This window comes from Prosopis cineraria, unplaced genomic scaffold (genome assembly GCF_029017545.1).
Source record: "Prosopis cineraria cultivar Desert tree isolate PC_DT_omini unplaced genomic scaffold, ASM2901754v1 PC401, whole genome shotgun sequence".
NCBI classification, from domain to species: domain Eukaryota; kingdom Viridiplantae; phylum Streptophyta; class Magnoliopsida; order Fabales; family Fabaceae; genus Prosopis; species Prosopis cineraria.
In genome coordinates, this window is record NW_026555726.1 from 2,548 (window position 1) to 28,560 (window position 26,013).

Genomic DNA, 26,013 nt, shown 5'->3' on the forward strand with positions numbered 1-26,013 from the left:
AATCATATAAGGCAAAGATGGAATTTGATGAGTATGACTTTGTTCAAGACAATAATGACTCCATGGAGACATGGTATATTGTCATAAGAGTTTTGAGAAAATGGCACATAAACTAGAAAAATTCCTCTTACCATATCTGGAACATTTCATTCTTGCTCATTGATGAGAAGGTATTCATTCAAACAATTCTGAAGAAATGTAGGCCATTGACATCTACGACAAATGTAGTTTACAAGAAAATTTTTCAAGATGTTGAATGAGGGAAAAACAATATGTTTCATATTAAATTTGAATAAATGTATCCATATTATGTATTCTTTGTGGAAATAATGCATTGTAAGAAAATGCAATCTAACCAATCTTCTTATCTGATTTTTATTAAAATCTCATTCTTTTCATAACTCAATAATGCATAATGGAATCATCAAAAATTAGATATTTTTAACCTTTACCTATAATTTACTATAGGATTGGGAAACAAAGATAAGATGTTAATAAGTCAAACATCCAAAAAGGAAAATGGCATGTAGAATAACACTTGAAAATATAACAATCTCACATCCATCTTTATCCATGGCATCAATTATATTTTTCCCAAATTCCTCAATTCTAACCCGTGCAACGCACGGGAAAGAGCCTAGTTTCATTATCATATATTGTATGTTTCTCACTCCTTCTTCATGCATGTCGTGCGCACTACCAGGATAGGTTTCCAATTTAATAAATGATACTTGATAAAATAGAAAAAATTAATACCCATTAACCTTTAGAATTTCATATCATTTCAATACATGTTCCTTAAATTCTAATATATTTGTATATATTTTGATTATTTAAATCAAGAAAAAATATGCATTTTGTATTGGATTTGCTCATTGAGCTTTATTGTGTTATCTTTGGCATAATTTATGCTATTTGTGTTTAAGGTCTAGTTGGAAGCATTTTGGACCCTTGATGGTACTTTTGGAATGCTTTTGGATGAAGAAATCAAATGGAAAGATTAGTCATGTTAATTGGAAGAAGCATGCAAAACTAGGGCCAAAGTCGCGACTTTCATCTCTGTTAGAGGTTTTCTTTTGAAGAGCTTGAACAAGACTCTGATTTACTTCATCCCGAAATGTGAAGTCACTCAGTCTTTTAAGGACTATATGCCAATTAGTCTTTGTACAGTGATCTATAAAATCCTCCCAAAAGTTCTTGCGAGTAATATCAAGCAGATCCTGGATGACTGCATCTCGCCTCATCAAAGTGAAAGGAAGACTCATTTCAGAAAATATTTGATTGCTGAGAGCTTTTGCACTACATTCATTCATCGAAGAAGTGTGAAGGTAAATGGGCAGCGCTTAAGATTGACTTTTCAAAGGCTTTTGACAAAATTTCTTGGCCTTTTCTTCAGGCTGTTTTATCCGAAATGAATTTTCCTCCCATTTGGATTTCTATGATTATGCAATGTGTCTCCTCTGTGTCGTATCAGCTTTTATTAAATGGCAAGCCTTCCAAAATTTCAATCCAAAGAGGGGGATTAGGCAAGGAGATCCTCCATCTCCATATCTCATCATTATCTGTGCTAATGTCCTTTCTTTTGCCATTACAAAAAGCGAACATTGTAAAAATTGGGAAGGATTAAAATTTGCAGGGGAGGAGAAGCTATGACTCATCTTAGCTATGCAGATGATACTTTATTATTTTTCAAAGCTGGGAAAATCCAATGCAAATGTGAAGGAAGCAATTGATGATTATTGTTTTTTCTCTGGTCAAGAAGTTAATTTCAATAAATCAGAGGTTATTTTCAGTCCCAATACCACACCTTTGTTGCGCTGGAATTTTAAACGCTCGTTACTCTTCTTCTTTGGGCATATATCTCGGAATGTTCATTAATAATGGATCTAGAAAGCACAGAATTTTCAGGGATTTGATGCAAAAAATTCAAGCAAAGCTTGGAAGTTGGAAGATTTTGATGTTATCCCAAGCTGGAAAACTAACTCTAATCAAATCAGTTTTGGCCTCTTCCAGCATTTATCAACTTTCATGCTTCCTTCCACTAAAGAGCCTGGCGGCAAAACTTGATTCCATATGTGCGAATTTTTTCTAGGGTCCATCTTCTAATGGCAGTAATAAAATGCATTTTGTCCCATGGAAGAATTTATGCAAGCATAAGAGTCTTGTAGGTCTGGGCTTCAGATCTACTTATCACACTAATATGGCTTTACCTGCAAAGCAGGCATGGAGGATTGTTTCTGCAAATGCAAATTCTCTGGTGGGGAAGACTCTACAGGTTAAATATTTGGATTTTATTCTGAAGGGTGATTGCAAGCCTAGAAATAGATTCTCATGGGTCATGAAGGATGTTCTTAAGGTTTCCTTTTTGATTGCGAACAACCTAAAATGGCAGATTGGTGATGGAACTATGATTCCTTTAGACCATGTGAAATGGTTTCCTTTGCAAAATGACTCAGCAAATCATAATGTCACCGTGGCTAATCTTATTTATAAAGAACAAGCTTTCTGGAATGAACAGCTCTTATCTTCCCTTTATTCACGCCGAATCAAGGAGGAAATGTAAGTACATCCTTCTCCCTGTTTAGACAAGATGATCGTTTTATCTGGAGCAAATCAAATGATGGTGTTTATTAAGTCAAAGCTGGATATAACCCATCAGATGTCTCTGATTCAAATTGGAATTTCTTTTGGAAAATAGATTTGCCATTCCGTTGTTTACTGTTTATTTGGAGAATTATCAATGATGCTATTCCAACACCTGAGATTATTCGTAGGCATCATCGTCAATGTTCATCCTTATGCCCTTTCTACAAAGATCAGGAGGAATCTTCAGATCATATTTTCCTTTCCTGCGACTTTGCCAGAGCAGTTTCGTTTGCTTCAACCTTTTTTTTTTTTTTCAGATCAAGTGATGTGGATAACATTAAAGTTTTCATCTCTTGCTAGGTTAAAACTGCTGAACTTAACTCCAACAATGTTCCTATTCACCAAAGAATTTTCCTCACTCTGCAAACTCTTTGGGATTCTAGAAACCTAGTAAAACATCAATCAAAAGAAATTCATCCTTTTCAGGTAATTCAAAAGGTCAAATGGTATACATCCTTTTTGTCCCTAACTTTAGATGAAATACCAAAAACTCCAAACAGATGAACTCATGCAAAAGGTTAGAAATAGTTGAAGCTAAAGCAAGACCTGGTTGTTTTCTCATCATTGATTTGGTGAACAAAGTCATACTTTAGGGAGTAAATCGAAAGGACTTGACATCATTATATTCAGGGATTTTAATTTTGTCAATGCAAGAAGAAAGATTTTGGACAACGAATGGTAATCCTATTATTTTTCATTCTTAAAGAATTGAGATCTATTATCAAATGGATCACAGATTTGGAGGACTTTGGCCTGCTAGGCTTTTATGATATTACTCTAGTTTTCAAGGATCCCAAACTATTAGGAAATTTTTAGAGTAGAGCTGCAGTGTTCCTGGAGAGCAAAATGCTTTGGATTAATGTCAACTGCTTCTTGTCTCTGTTTCACTTTTGTTGGGTTGAAGGTTTTCCTCAGCGCTGGTCCCAGGGGTGGAAATCTTTAGATTTTAAGTTTTCTCATAATTTTTATTGTATTAACTTAAATAACTATTGTTTACCCTCTTAGCTTTGTTTGCAGTTGATCTTTAAATAAAAAAAATAAAAATAAAATAATGCGTTTTGTTTAGCTGAAAATGCTTGGGTGGCAACTTGCTCAACTCAAAACTTATTCTACACACTTGAAATCACTTTAGGAGTTTGGTTGTATTAGAGTTTTGGTTTTGGATGAGTTGGGTCCAAAAGTTTGAAGCTTTAAATGCATTTGAAGCTCCAATTTTTTTTTCCAATTTCTTTTGTTTATTCTTCATTTTTCTTCTTGTAATCCGATGTGGCTGTAAATATTATGAATGGCTAAACTTTTTGCTTTACAATTATTTTGAATCATTGTATGAATTAATACTGATTTCCTCATCTCTTTTTTATGTTTAATGATATCGAAATATTTATACTCTTTTTTTAATATTTTTAAATGTTTAGTCACCATTTAGCTTATACGTTTACTTAGGTGATATTTGAAAGGGCTAGCTTGAGTGTAAATTTAGTTAAAATAGTGCAAAAACTTAAAATTTGTATAGTGATTGAGTGGATGCTTTTGTTAGTAAAATAGAGATATACTAGCTAACTTTGCATAATCACTTGCTCATGATTTAAGAGAGTTTGTTTAAGTATTTTTAAAACTCTCGATTATCACTTATTTTTATTAAAAATATTTATGAAAGGAGGTTATTTAGTATTATGAAATGCAAAAGGAAATAAATAATTGTAGATCCCAATTTGTAAGTCCAAGAATTAATTATTTTTCTTTATTTTTTAATTTTAATATAATTTGCAAAATTAACTTTCTTCTTTAATTGTGTTTATCTCAACTAAACTGAATTTGCATGGTATTTGCTTGGTCACTTTTTTCTTTAAACAAATCTCCATTTCTATGATAGTTTACTCATCTTATATCAATATATTACTTGTCAAGACCTATACACATGTAGAGCAACAATACCTTTTAATAATTTTAAGTGTATCAAACTCCACGTTGAGAAGGATTTTTTTTTTTTCTAACTGATTTAGTTTGAATCTAAATTTATAGTATCTCATCAGTATAGAAACTTGATAGTTGTAATTTTTTTAAAAAAAGTCTTAAACAATAATTTACATGTTATTTTTTGGGTAAACAATCAGTTTAGTTATATTATTTAATTTCTACTTGTTTCTTAAAAAAAACTACAAGGATAATTTTTATAACAACTATAATTAAGCATCATTAGAACAACTTAAAAGTCATGTGCACAAAGCATTATACTTGTATTATGTATTATTCATGAGCATAGACTTAATATTTAATTTGGAAGGTCAAAGTTATAAACCAGTTCATAGTTATAATACACCGAATGGACTATATCAGCCATAGATTTGGTAGTGTAAAAGATTGACACAGTGGCTCATTATGATGTAACAACTCTCCACAAATAAAATAATATTATCTATCACGCTCAAAACTTATGTTACTTACCAAGTCTTTACCAGCTTCGTGCGATCAAGTATATATATGGTCAAAAAGTTGACCAAACAAGGCCTCATCCATATATAAATAGGCATAGTTTGGCACGCAACAATCTCACCCCTCGAACGCAAATACTCAAAACAGAACTGAAAATCTGAAAAGTTCAGAAAACATGAAAGCTGTTCACTTAGCCCTTATTGCCATCCTGGCCATGGCATCTTCTGGTGCCTTGGCTTTTGATCCAAGCCCTCTTCAAGACTTCTGCGTTGCCATCAACGAAACCAAGACTAATGGTGGTGAGTCCCTTTGTGTTTCTCTTTCCACTTCATTTCACATTTCTAGTTATATATATAGTACTCTACATTCATGCATGCATGCATGCATATAAACATCTTCACAATACTTATGCTTGTTTGCATCTGCAGTGTTTGTGAATGGAAAATTCTGCAAGGATCCCAAGCTTGTCTCTGCCAATGATTTCTTCTACGGTGGACTGAAACAAGGAGACACGTCTGGTTCGCTTGGCTCGGCAGTCACTCCAGTTGCTGTAAATGAAATACCAGGCCTCAATACAATGGGCATATCACTGGCTCGTGTCGATTTCGCTCCCAAGGGCTTGAACCCTCCGCACACTCATCCTCGCGGAACTGAAATTCTTGTGGTTTTGGAGGGTACTCTTCTCGTGGGTTTTGTTACATCCAATCCCGAGAATCGCCTATTCACTAAAGTGCTGTACAAGGGAGATGTGTTTGTGTTTCCAATTGGTTTGATCCACTTCCAACTCAACGTGGATAAAACGAATGCCGTTGCCATCGCTGGTTTGAGCAGCCAGAATCCTGGAGTTATTACCATTGCCAATGCCGTGTTCAAATCAAACCCTCCCATTTCTGATGAAATTCTCTCCAAGGCCTTTCAAGTGGACAAGAGCATAGTTGATGCTATTCAAAAAGGGTTATAGATAGAAAATAGTTAATAAGAAAACTCTATCTCGTATTGAATTTGAGTTTGTAATGATTTGTTTCTGGGTTTGCGTATTACAATAATGTATGGAGCTTTGTATCTTGTTTAAATAAAGAAATAAGCGATATGTGCGCACATTATAAGTTAATTATGCCTTTTTACACATATCATTATATTTTTCTACTTCTGCATACCAAGGAGAACAAATGATTTATTATCGAACATACGTCTCAGTCTGACTTATGAATGCCAAAAGAAAATTAGTGTTTAAACTTTGTGCTACAAAACAATGACGTTCTCGCGTGATATTATTTATCAAGTGTAAATTATGGGACAACATCTAAATAGCAGTAATTTTTTTTTTGTTACAAAAGTACGTACTACGGAGAATCAAAATGAACTCATGAATGACAATGTTGCTTGAACACCGAAAATGAGCTTCAAAAAGCCATAGTCAACAATTGAGATCACAATCTATTTTCTTTTCCATACAACAAATCCGTTTCAGTAAATTCCACTGATAATATATAAATTTATGTGATTTTCTAAAAAAACATAATTTTACTTTAACATAAATAAATTTCAAGTTTACTTTGAATATTAGGACACATATCAAATTTCACTAATTATATTTGCCATAGAAGCAATAGTTTTGAATAGGCCTACACTGATGAAGATTTAGACTCAGTTGTTTCATTGAACTCTCATCAGAAAATGCAAATTCAAAGGATGACCAAAATTTGGTTGATATAACTGGAATTACTATGGCTCAATCTCCTCCAAAACCAATTGTGGAAGTTCCTGAAGATGATTTAGAATTCATGGAAGACAATTCAGCTAGACCAAATACTCGTAGTTCTAGACTATTTTTTGGAACATAGTTTACTTTTGAAGATCTACCTTTGCATAAATGAAGGAACAGACTTCATAAGTTTGGTGCATGGATTAGCTTACAAATGACAAGACGAGACATTATTATGCAAGAAGCACTCTTGGAATTTCTATCAAGAATGATTGAAAACTTGAGAGAATGGTTTCAAAACTTCAGTGAGTCCTAGAAGATCCAAGCAGTACAACTTCCTAATGCAGTATCATTTCTTGGAATGATACATAAAGAATTCCTTGGTCCATGTTTATGAAATTACACAGGCCAGTATCTAGAAGATTTCATAAATCACAATTAGCATGCTAGTTTAGTATAATAATATATTTCTTACTGTTTCTCTTGCCAACATATAATAGATTCTTTTGAAACTAATGCATCAATTAAAGTACGGTCTGGAGGCTGGATGAATGAAATGTAATTATGAGACATGTAGATAGTATTTTTTTTTTTAAGTCGACGGGAAAAGTTTTCAAAATGCATATAATTTCTTAAGATGACGATTGTCAGTTCGAATATATATATTTTCGTTATAGCTTCTCGGGTGATATACTATTTTATTTTAAGGGGAAGAAAGGTTGATTTAGAATTAAAGTCTGCCTGTTTTCTATGTTTAAAAACTATTTTAAGTGTTTTAAATTTAATTACTTTTAAAATTATTTTTATTCTTTTGTTTTTTAAAAATAAAAAGATAGAAATAACGTCAAATTGTTTTCTTTTTATTTTTCTTATTTTTAAAAAGACCCGACATTTGATTATTAGAAATTATACAGTTAGCTAGATCATTTTCTATTATAAATTATTACCATTAACCATTTGTATCCATCATTATTAATCTTTTTAATTCAAAAACTGTTTTTATACTACTATAACCAAACAGATTTTTGATTTGTTTTGTTTCAAAAATATACTACAAATACTGTTGCAAAATAATTTTCAAAAATAAAAAATAAAAATAGAAACCAAAGGGCCCACAGTTCCTTTAAAAAAAGTGGATTTGATAGACGTGTGAATATGAAAAGGTCTTCTCTTAAACACGTTTTTATTAATATTGATCAGTTCGGAATGCTTCTAGTTATTCTCGTTTTCCAAATGCTTCAAATAGTAGTTATTCCAATACCAACTTACAAAGTCATATCACACATGTACCAGCATATTTTACTCCGACCTTCCCGATCTCTCATCAGATGCATCAACTACTTCAGAGACAATATATAACACGTCAAACAAGAGGAGAGACAAACTCATATATACTCGGCATAATCAATAGACAAACGTACGCACTAACTTACGTAATTCATTCACTAAATAAACCAAGTCGTGTAAGCCTACTAATTAATTTGACCTTGTTTATTGTAAATAATTACAATATCAACCGTTTCTTATGTGTAGTTTGACAATATGTCGTGTGATCTCGAGGGGAAGGAACAAAACAAAGAGACAAGAAAAGTTCCAAGTTGTACAACTTTAAGTAGTTGTTGAAGAATAATTCGTTCAATAAAATAAACTACATAAATTACTATTGCTTGAAAGCGTGCAAGTCTTCATCTGCTTCTTGTATCAGGTAATAAATGAATCAGACCAAATCAACGCTTCGTCCTTATAAATAAGCATTGTTTTGCATGAAACAATCTCATCCCCCGAACGCAAATTCACACTCACACAATTCTCAAAACAAGACTTGTTTTGTTTTTGCAAGCTAGAGAAAACATGAAAGCTGTTCACTTAGCCCTTATTGCCATCCTGGCCATGGCATCTTCTGGTGCCTTGGCTTTTGATCCAAGCCCTCTTCAAGACTTCTGCGTTGCCATCAACGAAACCAAGACTAATGGTGGTGAGTCCCTTTGTGTTTCTCTTTCCACTTCGTCTCACATTTCTAGTTACATATATAGTACTCTACATTCATGCATGCATATAAACATCTTCACAGTACTTATGCTTGTTTGCATCTGCAGTGTTTGTGAATGGAAAATTCTGCAAGGATCCCAAGCTTGTCTCTGCCAATGATTTCTTCTACGGTGGACTGAAACAAGGGGACACGTCTGGTTCGCTTGGCTCGGCAGTCACTCCAGTTGCTGTAAATGAAATACCAGGCCTCAATACAATGGGCATATCACTGGCTCGTGTAGATTTCGCTCCCAAGGGCTTGAACCCTCCGCACACTCATCCTCGCGGAACTGAAATTCTTGTGGTTTTGGAGGGTACTCTTCTAGTGGGTTTTGTTACATCCAATCCCGAGAATCGCCTATTCACTAAAGTGCTGTACAAGGGAGATGTGTTTGTGTTTCCAATTGGTTTGATCCACTTCCAACTCAACGTGGGTAAAACGAATGCCGTTGCCATCGCTGGTTTGAGCAGCCAGAATCCTGGAGTTATTACCATTGCCAATGCCGTGTTCAAATCAAACCCTCCCATTTCTGATGAAATTCTCTCCAAGGCCTTTCAAGTGGACAAGAGCATAGTTGATGCTATTCAAAAAGGGTTATAGGTAGAAAGTAGTTAATAAGAAAACTCTATCTCGTATTGAATTTGAGTTTGTAATGATTTGTTTCTGGGTTTGCGGATTACAATAATGTATGGAGCTTTGTATCTTGTTTAAATAAAAGAAATAAGCGATATGTGCGCACATTATAAGTTAATTATGCCTTTTTACATATATCATTGTATTTTTCTACTCCTGCGTACCAAGTAACTCTACTACAACAGAAAATCAACTCCGATTTATGAAAGCTAAAGGAGAACAAATAATTTATTATCAAACATGCATCTCAGTCTGACTATGAAAGCCAAAAGAAAATTAGTGTTTAAACTTTGTGCGCTACAAAACAATGACTTTCTCGCGTGATATTATTCATCAAGTGTAAATTATGGGACAACGTCTAAATAACATTATAATTTGTTTTGGTTACACAAGTACGTACGACGGAGAATCAAAATGAACTCATGAATAACAATATTGCTTGAACACTGAAAATGAGCTTCAAAAAGCCACACAATCTATTTTCTTTTCCACACAACAAATCTGTTTCAGTAAATTTCACTGGTAATATATAAATTTATGTGATTTTCTAAAAAAAACATAATTTTACTTTAACATAAATAAATTACAAGTTTACTTTGAATATTAGGATACATATCAAATTTCACTAATTATAATTTGCCATAGAAGCAATAGTTTTGAACAAGCCTACACTGATAAAGATTTAGACTCAATTGTTTCAATTGAACTCTTATCAGAAAATGCAAATTCAAAGGATGATCAACATTTGGTTGATATAACCAAAATTGCTATGGTTCAACCTCATCCAAAACTAATTGTGGAAGACCCTAAAGATGATCCAGAATCCATGGAAGACAATTAAGCTAGATCAGATACTCATAGTTCCAGCTTATCTTTTGAATGTTGATACTTAGGGTGGGGCTTCATATACACTTCTTCTTCTAGATCTCTATTAAAAAGGCATTTTTAACATCTATCTAATGAAGAGGCCAATGCTTAACAACAATAATGGCTAGAAGGTTGTGAACAAAAGTCATACGGGTAACAAGTGCAAAAGTCTCCTCATAGTCAACACCATACTTTTGAGTGAATCCTTGAGCCATCAAGCAAGCCTTACATTGCTTCAAAGAGCTATCAGAATGAGTCTTGTTCTTGTAGACCCATCAACACCTAACCAAAGTTTTACTAAGAGGATGATCAACAAGATCCTAAGTATGCATTTTCTTTAGGGCCTGTAATTTATCATCCATAACTTGTTGCCAAAGGGGATCATGAGAAGCTTCCTTAAAGAATCTAGGTTCCTAAAACTAGAGAATGGTAGAAAAATAATGATAATCATTGAGGTAAGAGGGAGAATTTCTTGCATAATTGGGCAAGAGTTTATGGACGATATGGGCTCAGTAGGCATGACTTGTGCTAGAGGAGCAATAGGCATGACAGTAGAAGAATCCTTTAAGGAATGGGCATATCTAGAGCAAGCATAACGTCGATCATGGAAATGAGCTCACTAGAGGAATCTGTACTTGAATCAATGGGAAAAAGATCAATAGAAATATCTATTAAAAATAGGAGGTGAAGAAGATGAGAATGATGAGAGATCGATTAAAGATGAAAACTTGATATTTTCTTAAAAGACAACATGCTCAGAAATATGAATATGGTGAGAAAGAGGATCCCAATAACGATAACCCTTATGCTCAGAATCATAACTAAGAAAAAAATATACACAAGAATAAGCTTAAAGTTTGTTTGTCTTATGAGACAAAATAAGAACAAAACAAGCACAAGCAAAAACTATTAAAAGACTATAATTGGGAGGATAATCATAGAGACGCTCAAAACGAAAATGCTACTGGTGATAGGAGACGAGATTTGATTGATGCAAAAAATAGAGGTTAAAGCTACTTCACCCCAAAATCGTTTAGGACAAGAAGAGAAAATGAGCAATGATGTTTATGCTCAGCACACACGATATTCGAAAGCATTATCACGATGAAAATTTTTGATAACTTTAGAATACTGAGTGTGAATCATAGTAGCAAATTTAATATAAAGTTTGTGTAACTTAGATCAATGTTTCATCATATAAATTCAAGTAAAATGAGAAAAGTCATCAACAAAAATCACAAAATATTGAGATCTTCTTATGGAGGGAATAGGTGCAGGATTCCAAACATTAAAATAAATCAAATCAAATGAAAAAGCAACAATAGAATTATTTTTATGAAAGGACAAAGTAGGTTATTTAGCAGTCTGACAAGAAATGCATTGCAAAGAATGATTATGAACATTACCTAAAAGATTACTAGAAATTAAAGGATGCAATTTACTTATAGAAGCGTGAGTAAGACAACGATGCCATAAGTTGAGAGAAGAATTAAGAAAAGAGGATGTGGAGGCAGCACATAATGTGAGAACATTGATCTCGAGTAGGTGCATTGAGGTGAGTTCAAACATGTGACCAACTTTGTGCTCGATATCGACAACTTGCCTTGTATGAGAATCCATCACAACACAACCACGTTTATTAACCCATATCAATAAATTATCCAATAGAAAGAAGGTTGAAGTTAATGGAGAGAATAATATGTATCATGAATAGATAGAAAAGGCAAGGAGACAGTACTAATATGACTAACAGGTATGTGAGAATTATTAGCAGTATATATAAGATAGCCAGTAGAGTTAGGTGTCATAAAGGAAAAAAAAATTTCTTGACCTATCATATGATTGTAATAAGCAAAGTCAAAATACCAAATGAATTTATTGGTGAGAGTATATAAGGTAGCAAATGGGCTAGAGGAACTAGAGATGAATGCGTGTAACAAAGTTTCAAGTTCAATCGAAGAGGATTCCAAAGTAGGCTTAGCAATATCACATTTTTCCAACAAAGAAGGTAATTACAACCATTCATGGTAACTAATACAAATTGAGCAACCTTTGAATTTTTTTCATTTTTTAAAGGGGAAAACAAGGCTTACAAAAGAAAATGAAGAATTAAAAACACTCAAACTAGAGACTATAGTGCGAATGGCATAGCATTCACACTAGGAAACTAATCAATGATTGGACCATTGAAAATGACACATTGGATGTCCTGTACCTTTTGACCAAATTTCAGCACGATCCAACAGTTAACGAATCTGCAAATGCCAATTTATCAAAACTACCTTGTGGATATGCGAAAATAAATTTAAGGTGGATCTAAACTCACGATAAAGGACGGCAACACTGCGAAAGAAGGCTAACGTAAAAATATTATACAGCTCTGGTACAATAAAAATTATCAAAGATGAGAGAGATAAATTAAAGAAGAATTGAAAAATGTCGTATTAATTACTATTATGATGAGTAATACATATAAGGAAAAAGAGATATCTTAATAAAAACTATGTACAACAATATCTTATTAAATAATATTTCTCAAATAATAGCAAATGATAAATAGTAGCATATCTTTAAAAAATTCTAATAACAGTTCCAAAAAAATACTACAAATTATATTACAAAATAATTTTAAAAAATAAAAAATAAGAATAGAAATCGGACGGGCCCATAGTTCCTTTAAGAAAAGTGGATTTGACGGACGCGTGAATATGAAAGGGTCTTTCTCTTAAACACGTTTTTATTAATGTCGATCAGTTCGGAATGCTTCTAGTTATTCTCATTTTACCGAATGCTTTAGATAGTATTTATAATGCCAACCTACCAAGTCATATCACACATGTAACTGCATACTTTTCTCCGACCTTCCCGATCTCTCATCAGATGCATCAACTACTTGAGAGACCAGGGGCGGAACCAGCTTTAAAAATCAGGGGGGGCCAATTTTTTTAAAAATAAATGTATATTTAATTTTTAAAATTAATTTTATTAGTTAAAATATATTATTATATTAGTTATTAGAAGTATAATTACATAAATATTTCAAGAAAATTGAAAAAAAAGCACAAGATACCATATATCAAAATAACTAAATATAATATATATTTTTGTTAAAATATATTCTCTTCATTCTTATTTATAAGTCACTCCACGCATTTTTATTGAAATAAAAAATTTTACACCTCATTAACTTTATTTAAAAATTCAACATATTTTTTACTTTATTCTTATTAAATATACATATTTTAAAAATAAAATACTCTAGTATTTAATATCATTCACAACATTTAATATGAGCAATGATAAAAATAGACATAATATTTATTAAAGTATTTTATAAATAGGACCAAAATAAGTATTATCTTTTTGCCTTATATATAGGACCAAAGAAGCACAAAAAAAACATATACATATTTTATTATATACATATAATACCGTAATTAAAAAAAGATATATGATGAGTTTTTTTTTTTTTGGGAGGGGATTTGCAAGTTGCAACAGACGCCAGCCCCCCTTATATAACGTAGGTCCGTCCCTGTGAGAGACAATATATAACACGTCAAACAAGAAGAGAGACAAACTCATATATACTCGGTATAATCAATAGACAAACGTACGCACTTACATAATTCATTCCTAAATAAACCATGTCGTGTAAGCATACTAATTAATTTGACCTTGTTTATGGTAAATTATTACAATATCAACCGTTTCTTATGTGTAGTTTGACAATATGTCGTGTGATCTCGAGGGGAAGGAACAAAACAAAGAGACAAGAAAAGTTCCAAGTTGTACAACTTTAAGTAGTTGTTGAAGAATAATTCGTTCAATAAAATAAACTACATAAATTACTATTGCTTGAAAGCGTGCAAGTCTTCATCTGCTTCGTGTGTCAGGTAATAAAAGAATCAGACCAAATCAACGCTTCGTCCTTATAAATAAGCATTGTTTTGCATGAAACAATCTCATCCCCCGAACGCAAATACACACACAATTCTCGAAACAAGACTTGTTTTGTTTTTGCAAGCTAAAGAAAACATGAAAGCTGTTCACTTAGCCCTCATTGCCATCCTGGCCATGGCATCTGCTGGTGCCTTGGCTTTTGATCCAAGCCCTCTTCAAGACTTTTGCGTTGCCATCAACGAAACCAAAACTGGTGGTGGTGAGTCGCTTTGTCTTTCTCTTTGCACTTCAGATCATTTCACATTTTTAATGACATATAGTACTATTCATGCATGCATGTAAACATTTTCACAGTATTAATGTTTTTTTGCATCGGCAGTGTTTGTGAATGGAAAATTCTGCAAGGATCCCAAGCTTGTCTCTGCCAATGATTTCTTCTACGGTGGACTGAAACAAGGAGACACGTCTGGTTCGCTTGGCTCGGCAGTCACTCCAGTTGCTGTAAATGAAATACCAGGCCTCAATACAATGGGCATATCACTGGCTCGTGTCGATTTCGCTCCCAAGGGCTTGAACCCTCCACACACTCATCCTCGCGGAACTGAAATTCTTGTGGTTTTGGAGGGTACTCTTCTAGTGGGTTTTGTTACATCCAATCCCGAGAATCGCCTATTCACTAAAGTGCTGTATAAGGGAGATGTGTTTGTGTTTCCAATTGGTTTGATCCACTTCCAACTCAACGTGGGTAAAACGAATGCCGTTGCCATCGCTGGTTTGAGCAGCCAGAATCCTGGAGTTATTACCATTGCCAATGCCGTGTTCAAATCAAACCCTCCCATTTCTGATGAAATTCTCTCCAAGGCCTTTCAAGTGGACAAGAGCATAGTTGATGCTATTCAAAAAGGGTTATAGATAGAAAATAGTTAATAAGAAAACTCTTATCAGGATTTCAGTTTGAGTTTGTAATACTTTGTTTACTAGGTTTGCCTGTCAGAATAATGTCTTGATGTTTCTAATTTTTTTAAATAAAATAAATGATATATCATACATGCGCACATTTTTACTTAATCATGCCTTTACACATATATATGATGAGAAATATCTTGCGACCAAGCCATTAGCAATATAATACCGAGGGCTAAAGTTCTCTTGATCTCTACAAATCGTATACATGTAAATACATTTTGGAAGAAGATCTATCATTCCATTTTTCTGTACGAAAACCAAACGGGGAACAAATAATTTAGGGAAAATTACACCTAGGTGCACAAAAGAAATTAATTACTAAGAAATCCCATGAAATATACAAAACATTCACAAATTTCAAATCTTGCGTATTTACAGTTTGGCAAAAGATTTTACAACTAGATAACAAGCATTTAGAGTTTGTAAAGAAAAATGACAACTTATAATGACAACTTGTGAATACTCATTGCTCAAATGTAAATGCATAAGATTTAGGATTTAGGATATATTTTGTGCATTTTATGGGATCTTTTGATAATTAAATCTCTTATGTGGGACCTGAGTATAATGTTCCCTTTAATTTATTATCAAATACCTCAGTCTGATTTTGGTCAAAATATGCATTGTGCAGAGTGAAATTTAGTGTTTAAACTTTGTGCGCTAGCTACAACTAAAATTTAAAACAGTGGCGTTGGTGATTCGTTACCAAATGTCAATTATATACGTGAAAAAATCTAAATTAAGAGTATAGTTTTTTTTTTGTTACAAAGGAATAATACTCGATGAATACTCTTACCAACGTATATCACTATTTCATGCATTTATAATTTATTCTTTTGAAACTAATGCGATGAATGAAAAATAACTGAGTTCCGCGGACAAAAAGCGCGAGGGTGCTTTGTTCGTACAACAAGGGATGGACAAAAAGGTTTTGCTTTTTCATTTTCTTCAAGATAGACAAAAATTAAAGCTCAAATATTTGGTGGTGAAACTTAAGAATATACACATAATACAAAAATAACATTTCAAGTCAAAGGGAAACGTTTTCAAAAGGCATAGTTTTTTAAAAGCTGAATACCAATTTTGAAGTCAAAAAAGATATATCACTGTACGAGCGAAACTAGAGCCATAGATGTTTATATGGCTAAAGATATTGCTTAATTTTTTTATTTTAAATATTTATTATAATTTTACAATGCGAGAAATTTTTTAAGAATAAAAATCATTTATAATAATAAAAAATTAATAATATAAAAATAAAGCATACTAACATTATCATTATCAATATACACACTTTACATAAATAAATAAATAATAAATTTTGTAAAGAATTTATGAAATTTTTTTAAAGAATACATACAAAATTAATAACATTTTTATAATATAGGAGAACGATGATTATAAAAGTTAAAAAAAAAATAGTTTATCAATGCTCTACAGAATCATTATTGCTAAACCATATAAAAGACACGTAGAAGTGAAGGAGAAGAGAAAGGAAAAAGGGGAAAGGAATGCACAATTATCACACACAAGAGACGAGAGTTAAAATTGAAAACATAGGGGGGCCAGGACAGTAATTTTTCCGTGGAGTTAACCTCTCCCTCACCAACTTGAAAAAAAAAAAAATCTGGAGGGCCATATACGCCCCTACAAGACCAACTAAGATAACAACTTGTCAGCTTTATTCAAATATATTTTTTCATTAGCTTAACGAGTGAAGTACTGTTTTATTTTAAGTGGGAAAAAAAAAAAGTGGATTTGACGGACATGTGTGAATATGAAAGGGTCTTTCTCTTAAACATGTTCTTATTATCAATATTGATATTGATTGATCAGTTCAGAATATGGCCTCCAGTTATTTTCATTTGAATGCTTTAGAGAGTAGTTATTCCCAATACCAACTTAATTACCAAGTCATATGTATCCATATGTTTTTCTTCGACTTTCTCCCGATGATTAACCGTCATCAGATGCATCAACTGCTTGAGAAGACAATATATAACTTGTCAAACAAGAAGATAGACAAATTCATACTCAATGTACTGTAGACAAACGTACGTACGTATTACGTAATTCTTCATTCACCGGATAAACTAAGTCGTGCGATTATAGTATTATTACTTAGACCTTGTTTATAAAAAAATATTACAATATCAACCGTTTCTTATGTGAAGTTTGACAATGTATCGTGTGATCTCGAGGGAAGGAAGAGAACGAGAGATAAGAAAAGTTCCAAGTTCTATAACTTTAAGTAGTCTTTGAAGAATAATTATTCATTAAATAAACTATAAATTAATTACTGTTGCTTGAAAATGTGTGAGTCTTCGTGTGCGTTTGGTTTTTAGTTCGTCAAAAGTTCATTTGGTGAAAGTCAATTTAATGAAAGTCAGTTGTTGTAACAAAATTTGTGTTTGGATATATTTTTTCAAAAGTCAATTTGATACATTGAAAGTTGTTTGGTTTGTGATAGTGAAATGCACTTTTAAATGTACAATTACCAAAAAGAACATTGATTTATAATGATTTATAATTTTTATTATTCAAATATAATATATTCAAAATATTTAAAAAATGTAATAAAGATTATAAATAACATAAATTTTGATCTATAATACTAAAAATTTGATCTCTAATTATTTGTATTTTTAATTTGTAATTTTAAAAGATGTAATAAAGATTTGTAATTTTTATTATACATTAATGCTAAAAATTAACATGATTAATTACTCAATTTATAATACTAAAAAAATTGATACCTAATTATTATTATTAAAATAATAATTATATTTTTAATGAATTAATTATTTTTTAAATAAAAAATAAGAGATTAAACTTAGGATAGTATGGTCAAATAATATCTTACTTTTTAAATCTACTTTTCAAAAATTTCAAATAGTTACGTTTCAGAAATTCACTTTCAGCTACTGTTTAAATGTACTTTCAAGATGTGCTTTCTTGCAAAATATTCTACCCCAATAACTTTCAACTTTTTGAAAGTAAAATTTTGCTTTCTGAACGTGAAATGGAGGAAAAGCAAACGGACTCTTCACCTGCTTTGTGTATGAGGTAATAAAAGAATTAGACACCAAATAAACGCTTCATCTAACCATTGTTTTGCATGCAACAATCTCATCCCTCGAGCGCAAATACACACTCACACAATTCTCAAATCAAGACTTGTTTTGTTTTTGCAAGGTAAAGAAAATACGAAAGCTGCTCACCTAGTTCTCGCCCTTCTGGCTCTGGCATCTTCTGGTGCCTTTGCTTACGATCCAAGCCCTCTTCAAGATTTCTCTGTCGTTATTAACGACACCAAGACCACTGGTGGTGGTGGTGTGTGTTTGTTTTTTTTTCTACCTTTAACTATCCTCACTCTAGCTCGCACATCTAATTTTAATCTGAATTTGCAGGCATGCTAATGACTCACGGGTTTTATTTTCTTTACTTGTTTGCAGTGTTAATTTGTGAATGGAAAATTCTGCAAGGACCCCAAACTTGCCAATGCTAAGGATTTCTTCTTCTCTGGACTCAAGCAAGGAGACACGTCAGGTCGACTTGGTTCAAGTGCCACTGTTGTTGACATTACTAAGATTTTGGGACTCAATATTATGGGCATAGCCTTGGCTCTCTTGGACTTTGCTCCTAAGTGTTTAAACCCTCCTCACACTCATCCTCGAGCCACTGAGATTCGCATAGTCCTGGCGGGAACTCTTCATGTTGGTTTTGTGCCATCCAACCCTGAAAATCGTCTCTTTACCAAACTACTCAACAAAGGAGATGTGTTTATGTTCCCAATTGGTCTCATCCACTTCCAACTCAAATTGAAATGCGGTTGCATTTCTGGTCTTTGCAGTCAAAGTCCAGGACTTATCACCATTGCCGACGTCTTTGGATCTAATCCTCCTATATCTGCTGAAATTCTTTCCAAGGCATTTCAAGTGGACGAGAAGATAATCAACAATATTCAAAAGCAGTTCTAAACAGTTACTCGTATATAGCTGTTGAACTTTGGAATAATATTATGGATTTGAGTTTGTATTAATTAGTTTGTTACCAAGATAGGCTGACACGTTATGATTATCATGAGAATAAAAAGTTCAGGATTAATTTTATGTATTTTAATTCATTCTATTATATTGTTATCTGTGGAGGCTTGGAATAAGAATACTTTGTTATTTTATCGTTGTGTTATTTTTTTTATGTTATGGAACATCCAGAGTATATTACTAATGTAACATCTTTCCAATCCAATTTTAATTGGACGTGAGAGGAAGTTTACAGGTGCCCTTCGAAGAGGAGAAGCATCTTGACAGCTCTAACATGCACACTTTAATGTTTAAAAACCAGGACTAGGAAAAAAAAAATGATTTAGTTCAACCATTTAGTTCGGGTTGACCCTCTTTGAACAAGGCAAGTTTTAAAGATCAAAAAATAACTGAAACCCGAAGTGGGTTTTTGTGGGTCGGGTGTGTCTTTGAAAGGGTAGAATTGGTATTTGAAAAATTGAAAACCCTTCTTTATTTCGCGTGGTCGCATACTCCTTTATATGTTCTCCCTCTTAACCTCAGGTTTCACTCTCACCATCCCAACAACACATTAATCAGCCTCAGCGACTTAGACTCAATTATCATTCGGTGTCGATCAGCCTTTATTCCGTTCCACCCTTCTTCATTCTTCATCTTCTTCAACAATGGCAGACTAGCAGACTGGGAGTGGGGACTCAAGCTCGAGCTCATCTTCGTCTTCTTCACTCTTCACTAAGCTCAACAGTGATTAGCAATTTACATTCTTCACTCTTTTGTCACCTTTGTCTTCTTCACCCTTCAGAATAGTAGAGGCGATCGACCGTTGAGCCTTCACCCTTCTCATCGTCATCTTATTCTCCACTTCTAGATTAGATTCTTTGCCATGCTTTCTTCTTCTTCTTCTTCTTCTTTGCTATTTGAAAAATTATTAAATCCGATTGCGAGGCCAGCTGATTGATCTTGTGATCTTTGGTTCTAAATGCTGCCAAAATTAGCTCCAATTTATTTTTAATATATATTCTGATAGCTTTTATGGATTAAAGGGATATTTAATTGTGTTTAAAAAGGGCGATACTACATTATCACGACTTTCCAGTGTAGAAAGAAAATTTCTACCACACAATTTGCTTTAATAATGTAGTGTTGCAACTAAAACATATTATGAAATTATGGTGTTGTTGTATTAATAACATGATATATTGTGATTTTTTGTCAATCAAATTAATATTTTGTTTTTTATATATATAATTATATACATACAAATATTATTTTTTATTCAATTATTTGGGTTACCTATTTGACTGATTGAATCATGAGAGTTATGAATCACTAATATTTTTTGTTCATCATCCAGTTCACAATTTAAAACATTATATATAATTTATTTTCATTGGAGAAAAACCGTTTGAAAATAAATAGGTGGAACCGTTGGGATGACTCATTGCCACGTCATTTTAATGATGTTTATAACATTTCTTATCATTTCAATTTTTTAATTAAAATTTATTTTTAACTAAATATTATGTCAAAATATTTGACAAGTGTTATATAGATAACTTAAAAATAATTAATTTCAATCTTAATATTATTTTTTATTTAAATGATAATAATGATATTTATAAAATAAACTTTTTTCATATTTTTAAAAGTATTCGTTTGGGTTGGGCTAAACTCAACCGAACATTGCGTGGGGTTGGCCCAGCTACACACCAGGGTAAACCAAGGGACCTTGCCACGTACTGAATTTTGTCCAACCGAGGCTCTTAAAATTATTATAATTAAAGTAAAATACAATCACCTTACTTCTATTTTGTTAAACTACATAGACCTTCATTCTATTTTTTAAGATCTACACTTTAATTTAATTTTTAATATTTTTAGAAATATTTCGTTAAGAAATTTATTTTTTTATTATAATTATGTCAATAATTTTGAATTATGATATTGCCTATATGACTTAATTTGTCTTCTCTGTCTCCCAATTTTCAAAAAATCTCTAAATAATTAAATATGTTGATATCTGAATAAATAATTTAAAATTTTTGTGTTAAAATTAATGAAATTTAAGGAAAAATAGACATAAATTATATTGAGCAATTTATTATATTAAATTCTTATTTCATATTTTTATTGTATGTTTATATACTTTTTTATCTAGTTTATATATTTATTTTCTTATAAAATTACTAAATAAATACATTTACATAATTAAAATATAAATAAAAAATTTAAAATTATATACATTATTTGTTTGGTTAGTTTGAATTATTTTTAAAGAATATTTACATTTAAAAAAAGAATATTTTGATCTAAAAAAATATGATTTAATGATTAAGCAATGGTTTTGTGGATGAAAATAAAATTTTAAAAATAAAAAATATTTATATTTTTTTATGGTTTATTTTAAAAGAGGTTGGTATAAATTTGAAAAATAAATAAATAAATATTTATAATTAAGATAAAATACAGACAAGGTCAGAGTATTTTGATTTTATAATAATAATAATTATTATTATTATTCTTATTATTTTTCGCTGTGGACCAAGTGATGAACAGGTATAAGCTTCTAGCTTAGTTTTCATTTTGTCTCCCTGGGGCGTGCACCTGAGACGGCTTTAGCTCCCAAAATTGGAGGATGAACCTCGAGTTTCTGTCGCTTCCATCCCGCACAATCACAAGGTACTTATTACCTTGTTCCTTCAAATCCACAGTTGGATGATCGCCTTCGTTTTCCATCTCAAATTTTCGCTATAAACACTTTGACCTTCTTGTTTTTCTCGTTGGCGATGCATCATCTCATTGCCATTTCTCTTCATCCTGTTAAAGGTTTGCTCCTATTGAAACCGGAAGAACTGCTGGATGGGCACCGTTCAAAACCCCAAATTCGCTCATTTGTTCGTCAAAGACTCGAAGTATGGGCAGACTTTTGTGTTTTAGCGCACAAAACAGAGACTTTAGAGAAATCTCTGGAAGGGTTGGTGATGGGGACGGAGTGATTATTGTGGATCACGGGTCGCGTCGTAAAGAATCCAATTTAATGCTTAGTAAGTTAAACTCAAATATTACGATCTCTGAGTTTGTGTTGTGCACTGTCACTGTTATTCTACCACTGACATTTAAAATTCTGTTTTAATTTTACGTAATGTGAAATTGGTTGTTATGTATTCTTTAAAACGATTTAATTTGATGCCTAAATCTCGTCATAATTTGAATGTCAGATGAATTTGTGGAGATGTTTAAACATAAAACTGGGTACGAGATTGTGGAGCCTGCTCATATGGTAGTTTTCTGATTTATTACTGTTGTTATAATTATGTTAATCTGAAAAAAAAAAAAAAAGAAACAAGGCGAGTGTTGCTTTAATTTCAGCTTGAGCTCTGGGAATCTCTTCTTCATATTGGGGATAACTTATTTTATCAAGAGTAGGTTACCGTTGCTATATGCAATAACCTTAGAAAATTCTTAGTGTACTGAGAAACATGGTACCTTTCGCATTTTATGAAGAACTTGTAACCGTGAAACTTATCTTGATCATTCTAATACATGATCAGGAATTGGCAGAACCATCAATAGCAGGTGCCTTCAAGTCTTGCATTCAGCAAGGTGCACGCCGTATTATTGTTAGTCCTTTTTTCCTCTTTCCTGGTAGGCATTGGCATCAGGTTGGTCTGCGTTAACCCTGTCCTACTTTTATTGAGTCATGAAAGTAATGAAATTAATATACTTTGCCCTATTTTACAGGATATTCCTTCCTTAACAGCAGAAGCAGCGAAGGATCACCCAGGTGTGTCATATATTATAACAGCGCCCCTTGGACTTCATCAGTTACTCGTGGTAAGAATTCTCTGATTTTTTTTTGCCCATCTGTTTTCTTTTGGAGATAAGAAAAATTAAAATAACTAACCTGAGAGAAACACTCTTAGATAGATGTAACCACAAACTTCTATTGGACTTAAAATTCTTAATGTTACATGTCAAGGTAAATTTGTATGCATTGTTCGTGAACGCAATATGACCGGTTCTTTCTATTTCTAGTTAGTAATAACCTCTTCAGAACCCGTTGGGAGTGATATTGGGTAGTTGAAAGGCTCTCTCTTTGCCGGTTTTCATCATTGGGTTACTTGAATTAAGATCCCTAGTGTGTTAGACTGCAGCAGCTTGGTCCTTGAAGGGGTTGGTTCAACTGTTGGAAGAGTCTGGCTTTGTTGAACCATCTTGAGAGAATTTCTAAGAACTTCGATTTCAAAGTGCAGAGGGCATATCACTTAAAAACGGATCTATGTTGCGTTATGTCTGCAATTTTAAACTTTGATGATCGTTTGCTGCAGGATGTTGTAGATGATAGGATCAAGCATTGCTTAAGGCATGTAGCTGGAGATGCAGATGAGTGTTCAATTTGTGCTGGGACTGGCAAATGCAGGCTATATTGATTCATAAAACTTGCTTGTATGGGATGCTCTTGATGTGAAGGCAGATGAATCTGAGTCGATGGAATCTATGAATTGAGACATAAATTGCACAGAGCAATTGCAACTTTCTGTAGCCTTGATTTTGAGGGAGGTTGTGTTCGTGATGATATATTCTTCTATCATAATCTGCTGCTGGAGTTGAAGTTTAATGGGTCCAGCCTTGCTAATGTCATGGATTTTTAGTAAAATTAATGGATTGAATATCATAATTTACTTTCGCGTGTGAAATTGATGGTTTATGACTGCTCTAGTCTAGTCTCCTTATTTGCACATCCATGCTTTTGTAATGGTGCTGGAATTCTGTAATAAGAATTGAGATTGTGTAATAACCAACACCTCCACCAGATTTCTTTATATGTTATACACATTCATTTTTGGTTGTTCATAATTTTTTACATTTCTCTCATGAGACTGCATAATTCATCTCTATGGATCAGGGGTGCTAAATGTTTCTGTCACCCACTTCCATAGTTTAAATAAACCTCCCATTTTTATCTCCAAACTTGCTTGGGCTCGAGCCTGGGCTTCTGCTGGGCTTTCTTCAACAGTTGTTTCACCTGCATTGAGGCAACACCAATCTTTATCTTTTATTTAAAAAAAAAAAAAAGACACCAATCTTTATCAACGTATAAATCAATGCCACATGCAAAAAGTTTCATCACAGATGCAATGAGGGAAGATTGTGTACCTGAGCTTTGACTGTATCCAGCTGCTGCCTTTCTCTCTAGTTGTTTATTGAAAGCCTTAGCTGCGCTGAAGACATTTGCAGGCCTTTCCCAACCTCCTCCAAATACACCATACCCTTTCTTTGGTTGTGGCTGTATCAAGAACTCTAGCACTGCCAACTCTTCTGTCTCCACCCAGTGGATGCAGTTCACTGGGCATGACTCCACCGATACCTAAAATTTGTTGTTACTGTAGACTCTTAATGTGCGTGTATATATAGAAAACAGTAGTATATATAATTGTTGAATAGTGCGACTCACCTTCCTTGGACTTAGAGCAACATGGAGGTCTCATATTTAGTTTCGTATTTTGCAGACTTAGGTTATGTGGCCTTTTATTTATAAATCGAGTGTGCTAAAAAATTGTTCAAAATCATACCAAATATGCAGGAGAAGTTCATTTTTTTGAGAGTTGGTATACCTCAATATTTTGGTCATCATCTCCATATTGGACCTTTACTCGCGCAGATCCAAGAGCCTCATCCATAATGAATGTATTGCTTGCAAAGTGCGCGCACTCTCCGCATCCTGGCAACAAACAGTTAAACTTTTTTGTGACTGATGGAAATTGATGGTCAGCTACCCTCCAATGTATAGAAGCTCTATAAATATATCAGCGGTGCATGGAACTTTGAAAAGCTATTCATTACAGTGATGATTGATGACCTATGCATGCATTCTCATCAACAAATAAAGCTTGTGGCCTCAAGGGTCCTTTCCATGTGCTGTAACCTGATGCAGAGTTCTTTTCCCCAAATCTAAGTCTCATCTGACCGATCGATTCATCATACTTCCTTCTTTCATCCTCTGACCTCAACACTTGATAAGCCTTATTCAGCAACAGCGTATGCTCATGACCCTGAAAATTGAACTTAGTCCAAGTTCAATCTGCTTCTCATGAATCAAGTAACAAATTAAGTAGAAAATTATTGGAGATGCAAGGGACGGACCTGCTGGCCAGCGATATCTGGATGATATTTCTTTTGCAGCTTCCGATAGGCTTCTTTGATCTCCCGGGCATTTGACTCAGCAGAAATTCCCAGCAACTCGTAGTAATTCTGTTGAGCCCGTGACTTTTCCCATGCCCTCCTGTTACAACATCTGATTACAGTCCCGTTCTGCCTCCATCTTCAAAAGGATTTCAAGTTAAAAAAAAACAAGATCAAGTAGAGGCTAAGACGTCATAGATTTTGAACATGTAAGTAACTAGTAGCATTTTTAAGTAACTAGTTCAAAAATCAATTCTCTACAGGGAGTCGTTGATCTTCTACTTCCTCATGAACCAGAGAGCTGTTAGCTGCTAAGAAACATGTTAAAAAAGAGTACCTTGACATGGAGCCATGGAAATTCAGATAGCCATGAACTTGAGAAAAAGGCTTTGAACAAGACAGGAAGCAGCAACTCGAGACTACCCCAACTGACATTACTCTTTTTTCTCGTCAATTATCGGGGATGAATTCTGAAGGATATCCTTTGAAGAAAATATCTCCCATTAGATAGAAAATAACTAAAAGCGTAAATGAATATAAAAGCGCTTGCAAAATATCTTGAAGATATTTACAGTCCCGTTCTTATTGCTTCTGGTGATTTGATGCGTTTTTAAATGAATAGTGGA

General features: G+C 33.1%; 6 protein-coding genes and 1 pseudogene across 7 annotated transcripts; 6 read left to right on the top strand and 1 right to left on the bottom strand.

Moving 5' to 3' along the window:
* Positions 1–948: 948 nt before the first annotated feature.
* Positions 949–3,037, top strand: LOC129296926 (uncharacterized). Its single transcript, XM_054935321.1, has 3 exons — positions 949–1,328; positions 1,637–2,559; positions 2,775–3,037. Exons 2-3 carry the CDS (start codon positions 2,120–2,122, stop codon positions 2,944–2,946), a joined length of 612 nt encoding a protein of 203 aa, XP_054791296.1. The 5' UTR covers positions 949–1,328; positions 1,637–2,119; the 3' UTR covers positions 2,947–3,037.
* A 2,166-nt stretch (positions 3,038–5,203) lies between these two features.
* Positions 5,204–6,190, top strand: LOC129296936 (germin-like protein subfamily 1 member 13). Its single transcript, XM_054935330.1, has 2 exons — positions 5,204–5,378; positions 5,508–6,190. Exons 1-2 carry the CDS (start codon positions 5,255–5,257, stop codon positions 6,038–6,040), a joined length of 657 nt encoding a protein of 218 aa, XP_054791305.1. The 5' UTR covers positions 5,204–5,254; the 3' UTR covers positions 6,041–6,190.
* A 2,372-nt stretch (positions 6,191–8,562) lies between these two features.
* Positions 8,563–9,564, top strand: LOC129296935 (germin-like protein subfamily 1 member 13). The gene is made up of 2 exons (XM_054935329.1): positions 8,563–8,759; positions 8,881–9,564. Exons 1-2 carry the CDS (start codon positions 8,636–8,638, stop codon positions 9,411–9,413), a joined length of 657 nt encoding a protein of 218 aa, XP_054791304.1. The 5' UTR covers positions 8,563–8,635; the 3' UTR covers positions 9,414–9,564.
* Positions 9,565–14,264: 4,700 nt separating this feature from the next.
* On the top strand, positions 14,265–15,281 carry LOC129296938 (putative germin-like protein 2-1). Its single transcript, XM_054935331.1, has 2 exons — positions 14,265–14,472; positions 14,593–15,281. The coding sequence occupies exons 1-2, from the start codon at positions 14,265–14,267 to the stop codon at positions 15,123–15,125; spliced, it is 741 nt and encodes a 246-aa protein (XP_054791306.1). The 3' UTR covers positions 15,126–15,281.
* A 2,920-nt stretch (positions 15,282–18,201) lies between these two features.
* Positions 18,202–19,159, top strand: LOC129296927 (putative germin-like protein 2-1; annotated as a pseudogene).
* A 2,590-nt stretch (positions 19,160–21,749) lies between these two features.
* LOC129296930 (sirohydrochlorin ferrochelatase, chloroplastic-like) lies at positions 21,750–24,061 on the top strand. Its single transcript, XM_054935324.1, has 6 exons — positions 21,750–21,883; positions 22,031–22,248; positions 22,423–22,484; positions 22,756–22,866; positions 22,946–23,038; positions 23,533–24,061. The coding sequence occupies exons 1-6, from the start codon at positions 21,840–21,842 to the stop codon at positions 23,632–23,634; spliced, it is 630 nt and encodes a 209-aa protein (XP_054791299.1). The 5' UTR covers positions 21,750–21,839; the 3' UTR covers positions 23,635–24,061.
* Positions 24,020–25,876, bottom strand: LOC129296928 (chaperone protein dnaJ C76, chloroplastic-like). Of its 2 annotated transcripts, none has more exons than XM_054935323.1 (6): positions 25,725–25,876; positions 25,349–25,526; positions 25,131–25,257; positions 24,820–24,926; positions 24,362–24,572; positions 24,020–24,230 (listed from the first exon to the last, which is right to left on the bottom strand). In XM_054935323.1, exons 1-6 carry the CDS (start codon positions 25,820–25,822, stop codon positions 24,100–24,102), a joined length of 852 nt encoding a protein of 283 aa, XP_054791298.1. In that variant the 5' UTR covers positions 25,823–25,876; the 3' UTR covers positions 24,020–24,099. The 2 variants fall into 2 exon arrangements, with proteins under 2 accessions (XP_054791298.1, XP_054791297.1); XM_054935322.1 differs by having other exon boundaries at positions 25,065–25,257.
* Positions 25,877–26,013: the final 137 nt, after the last annotated feature.

What these genes read in the sequence shown, in the direction of transcription:
- LOC129296930 (XM_054935324.1), top strand. Translation starts at nt 21,840, where the DNA reads ATGAACCTCGAGTTTCTGTCGCTTCCATCCCGCACAATCACAAG. An exon ending in TTGTGGAGCCTGCTCATATG is followed by an intron (nt 22,485 to 22,755) that starts GTAGTTTTCTGA and finishes ATACATGATCAG; the next exon opens with GAATTGGCAGAACCATCAAT. An exon ending in CTGGTAGGCATTGGCATCAG is followed by an intron (nt 22,867 to 22,945) that starts GTTGGTCTGCGT and finishes CCTATTTTACAG; the next exon opens with GATATTCCTTCCTTAACAGC.
- LOC129296938 (XM_054935331.1), top strand. Translation starts at nt 14,265, where the DNA reads ATGAAACAATCTCATCCCCCGAACGCAAATACACACACAATTCTCGAA. An exon ending in CGAAACCAAAACTGGTGGTG is followed by an intron (nt 14,473 to 14,592) that starts GTGAGTCGCTTT and finishes TTGCATCGGCAG; the next exon opens with TGTTTGTGAATGGAAAATTC.
- LOC129296928 (XM_054935322.1), bottom strand. Translation starts at nt 25,822, where the DNA reads ATGTCAGTTGGGGTAGTCTCGAGTTGCTGCTTCCTGTCTTGTTCAAAG. An exon ending in ATGATGACCAAAATATTGAG is followed by an intron (nt 24,573 to 24,819) that starts GTATACCAACTC and finishes AACAAATTTTAG; the next exon opens with GTATCGGTGGAGTCATGCCC. An exon ending in TGGATACAGTCAAAGCTCAG is followed by an intron (nt 24,231 to 24,361) that starts GTACACAATCTT and finishes GCCTCAATGCAG; the next exon opens with GTGAAACAACTGTTGAAGAA.
- LOC129296926 (XM_054935321.1), top strand. Translation starts at nt 2,120, where the DNA reads ATGCATTTTGTCCCATGGAAGAATTTATGCAAGCATAAGAGTCTTGTA. An exon ending in CGCCGAATCAAGGAGGAAAT is followed by an intron (nt 2,560 to 2,774) that starts GTAAGTACATCC and finishes GATTATTCGTAG; the next exon opens with GCATCATCGTCAATGTTCAT.
- LOC129296935 (XM_054935329.1), top strand. Translation starts at nt 8,636, where the DNA reads ATGAAAGCTGTTCACTTAGCCCTTATTGCCATCCTGGCCATGGCATCT. An exon ending in CGAAACCAAGACTAATGGTG is followed by an intron (nt 8,760 to 8,880) that starts GTGAGTCCCTTT and finishes TTGCATCTGCAG; the next exon opens with TGTTTGTGAATGGAAAATTC.
- LOC129296936 (XM_054935330.1), top strand. Translation starts at nt 5,255, where the DNA reads ATGAAAGCTGTTCACTTAGCCCTTATTGCCATCCTGGCCATGGCATCT. An exon ending in CGAAACCAAGACTAATGGTG is followed by an intron (nt 5,379 to 5,507) that starts GTGAGTCCCTTT and finishes TTGCATCTGCAG; the next exon opens with TGTTTGTGAATGGAAAATTC.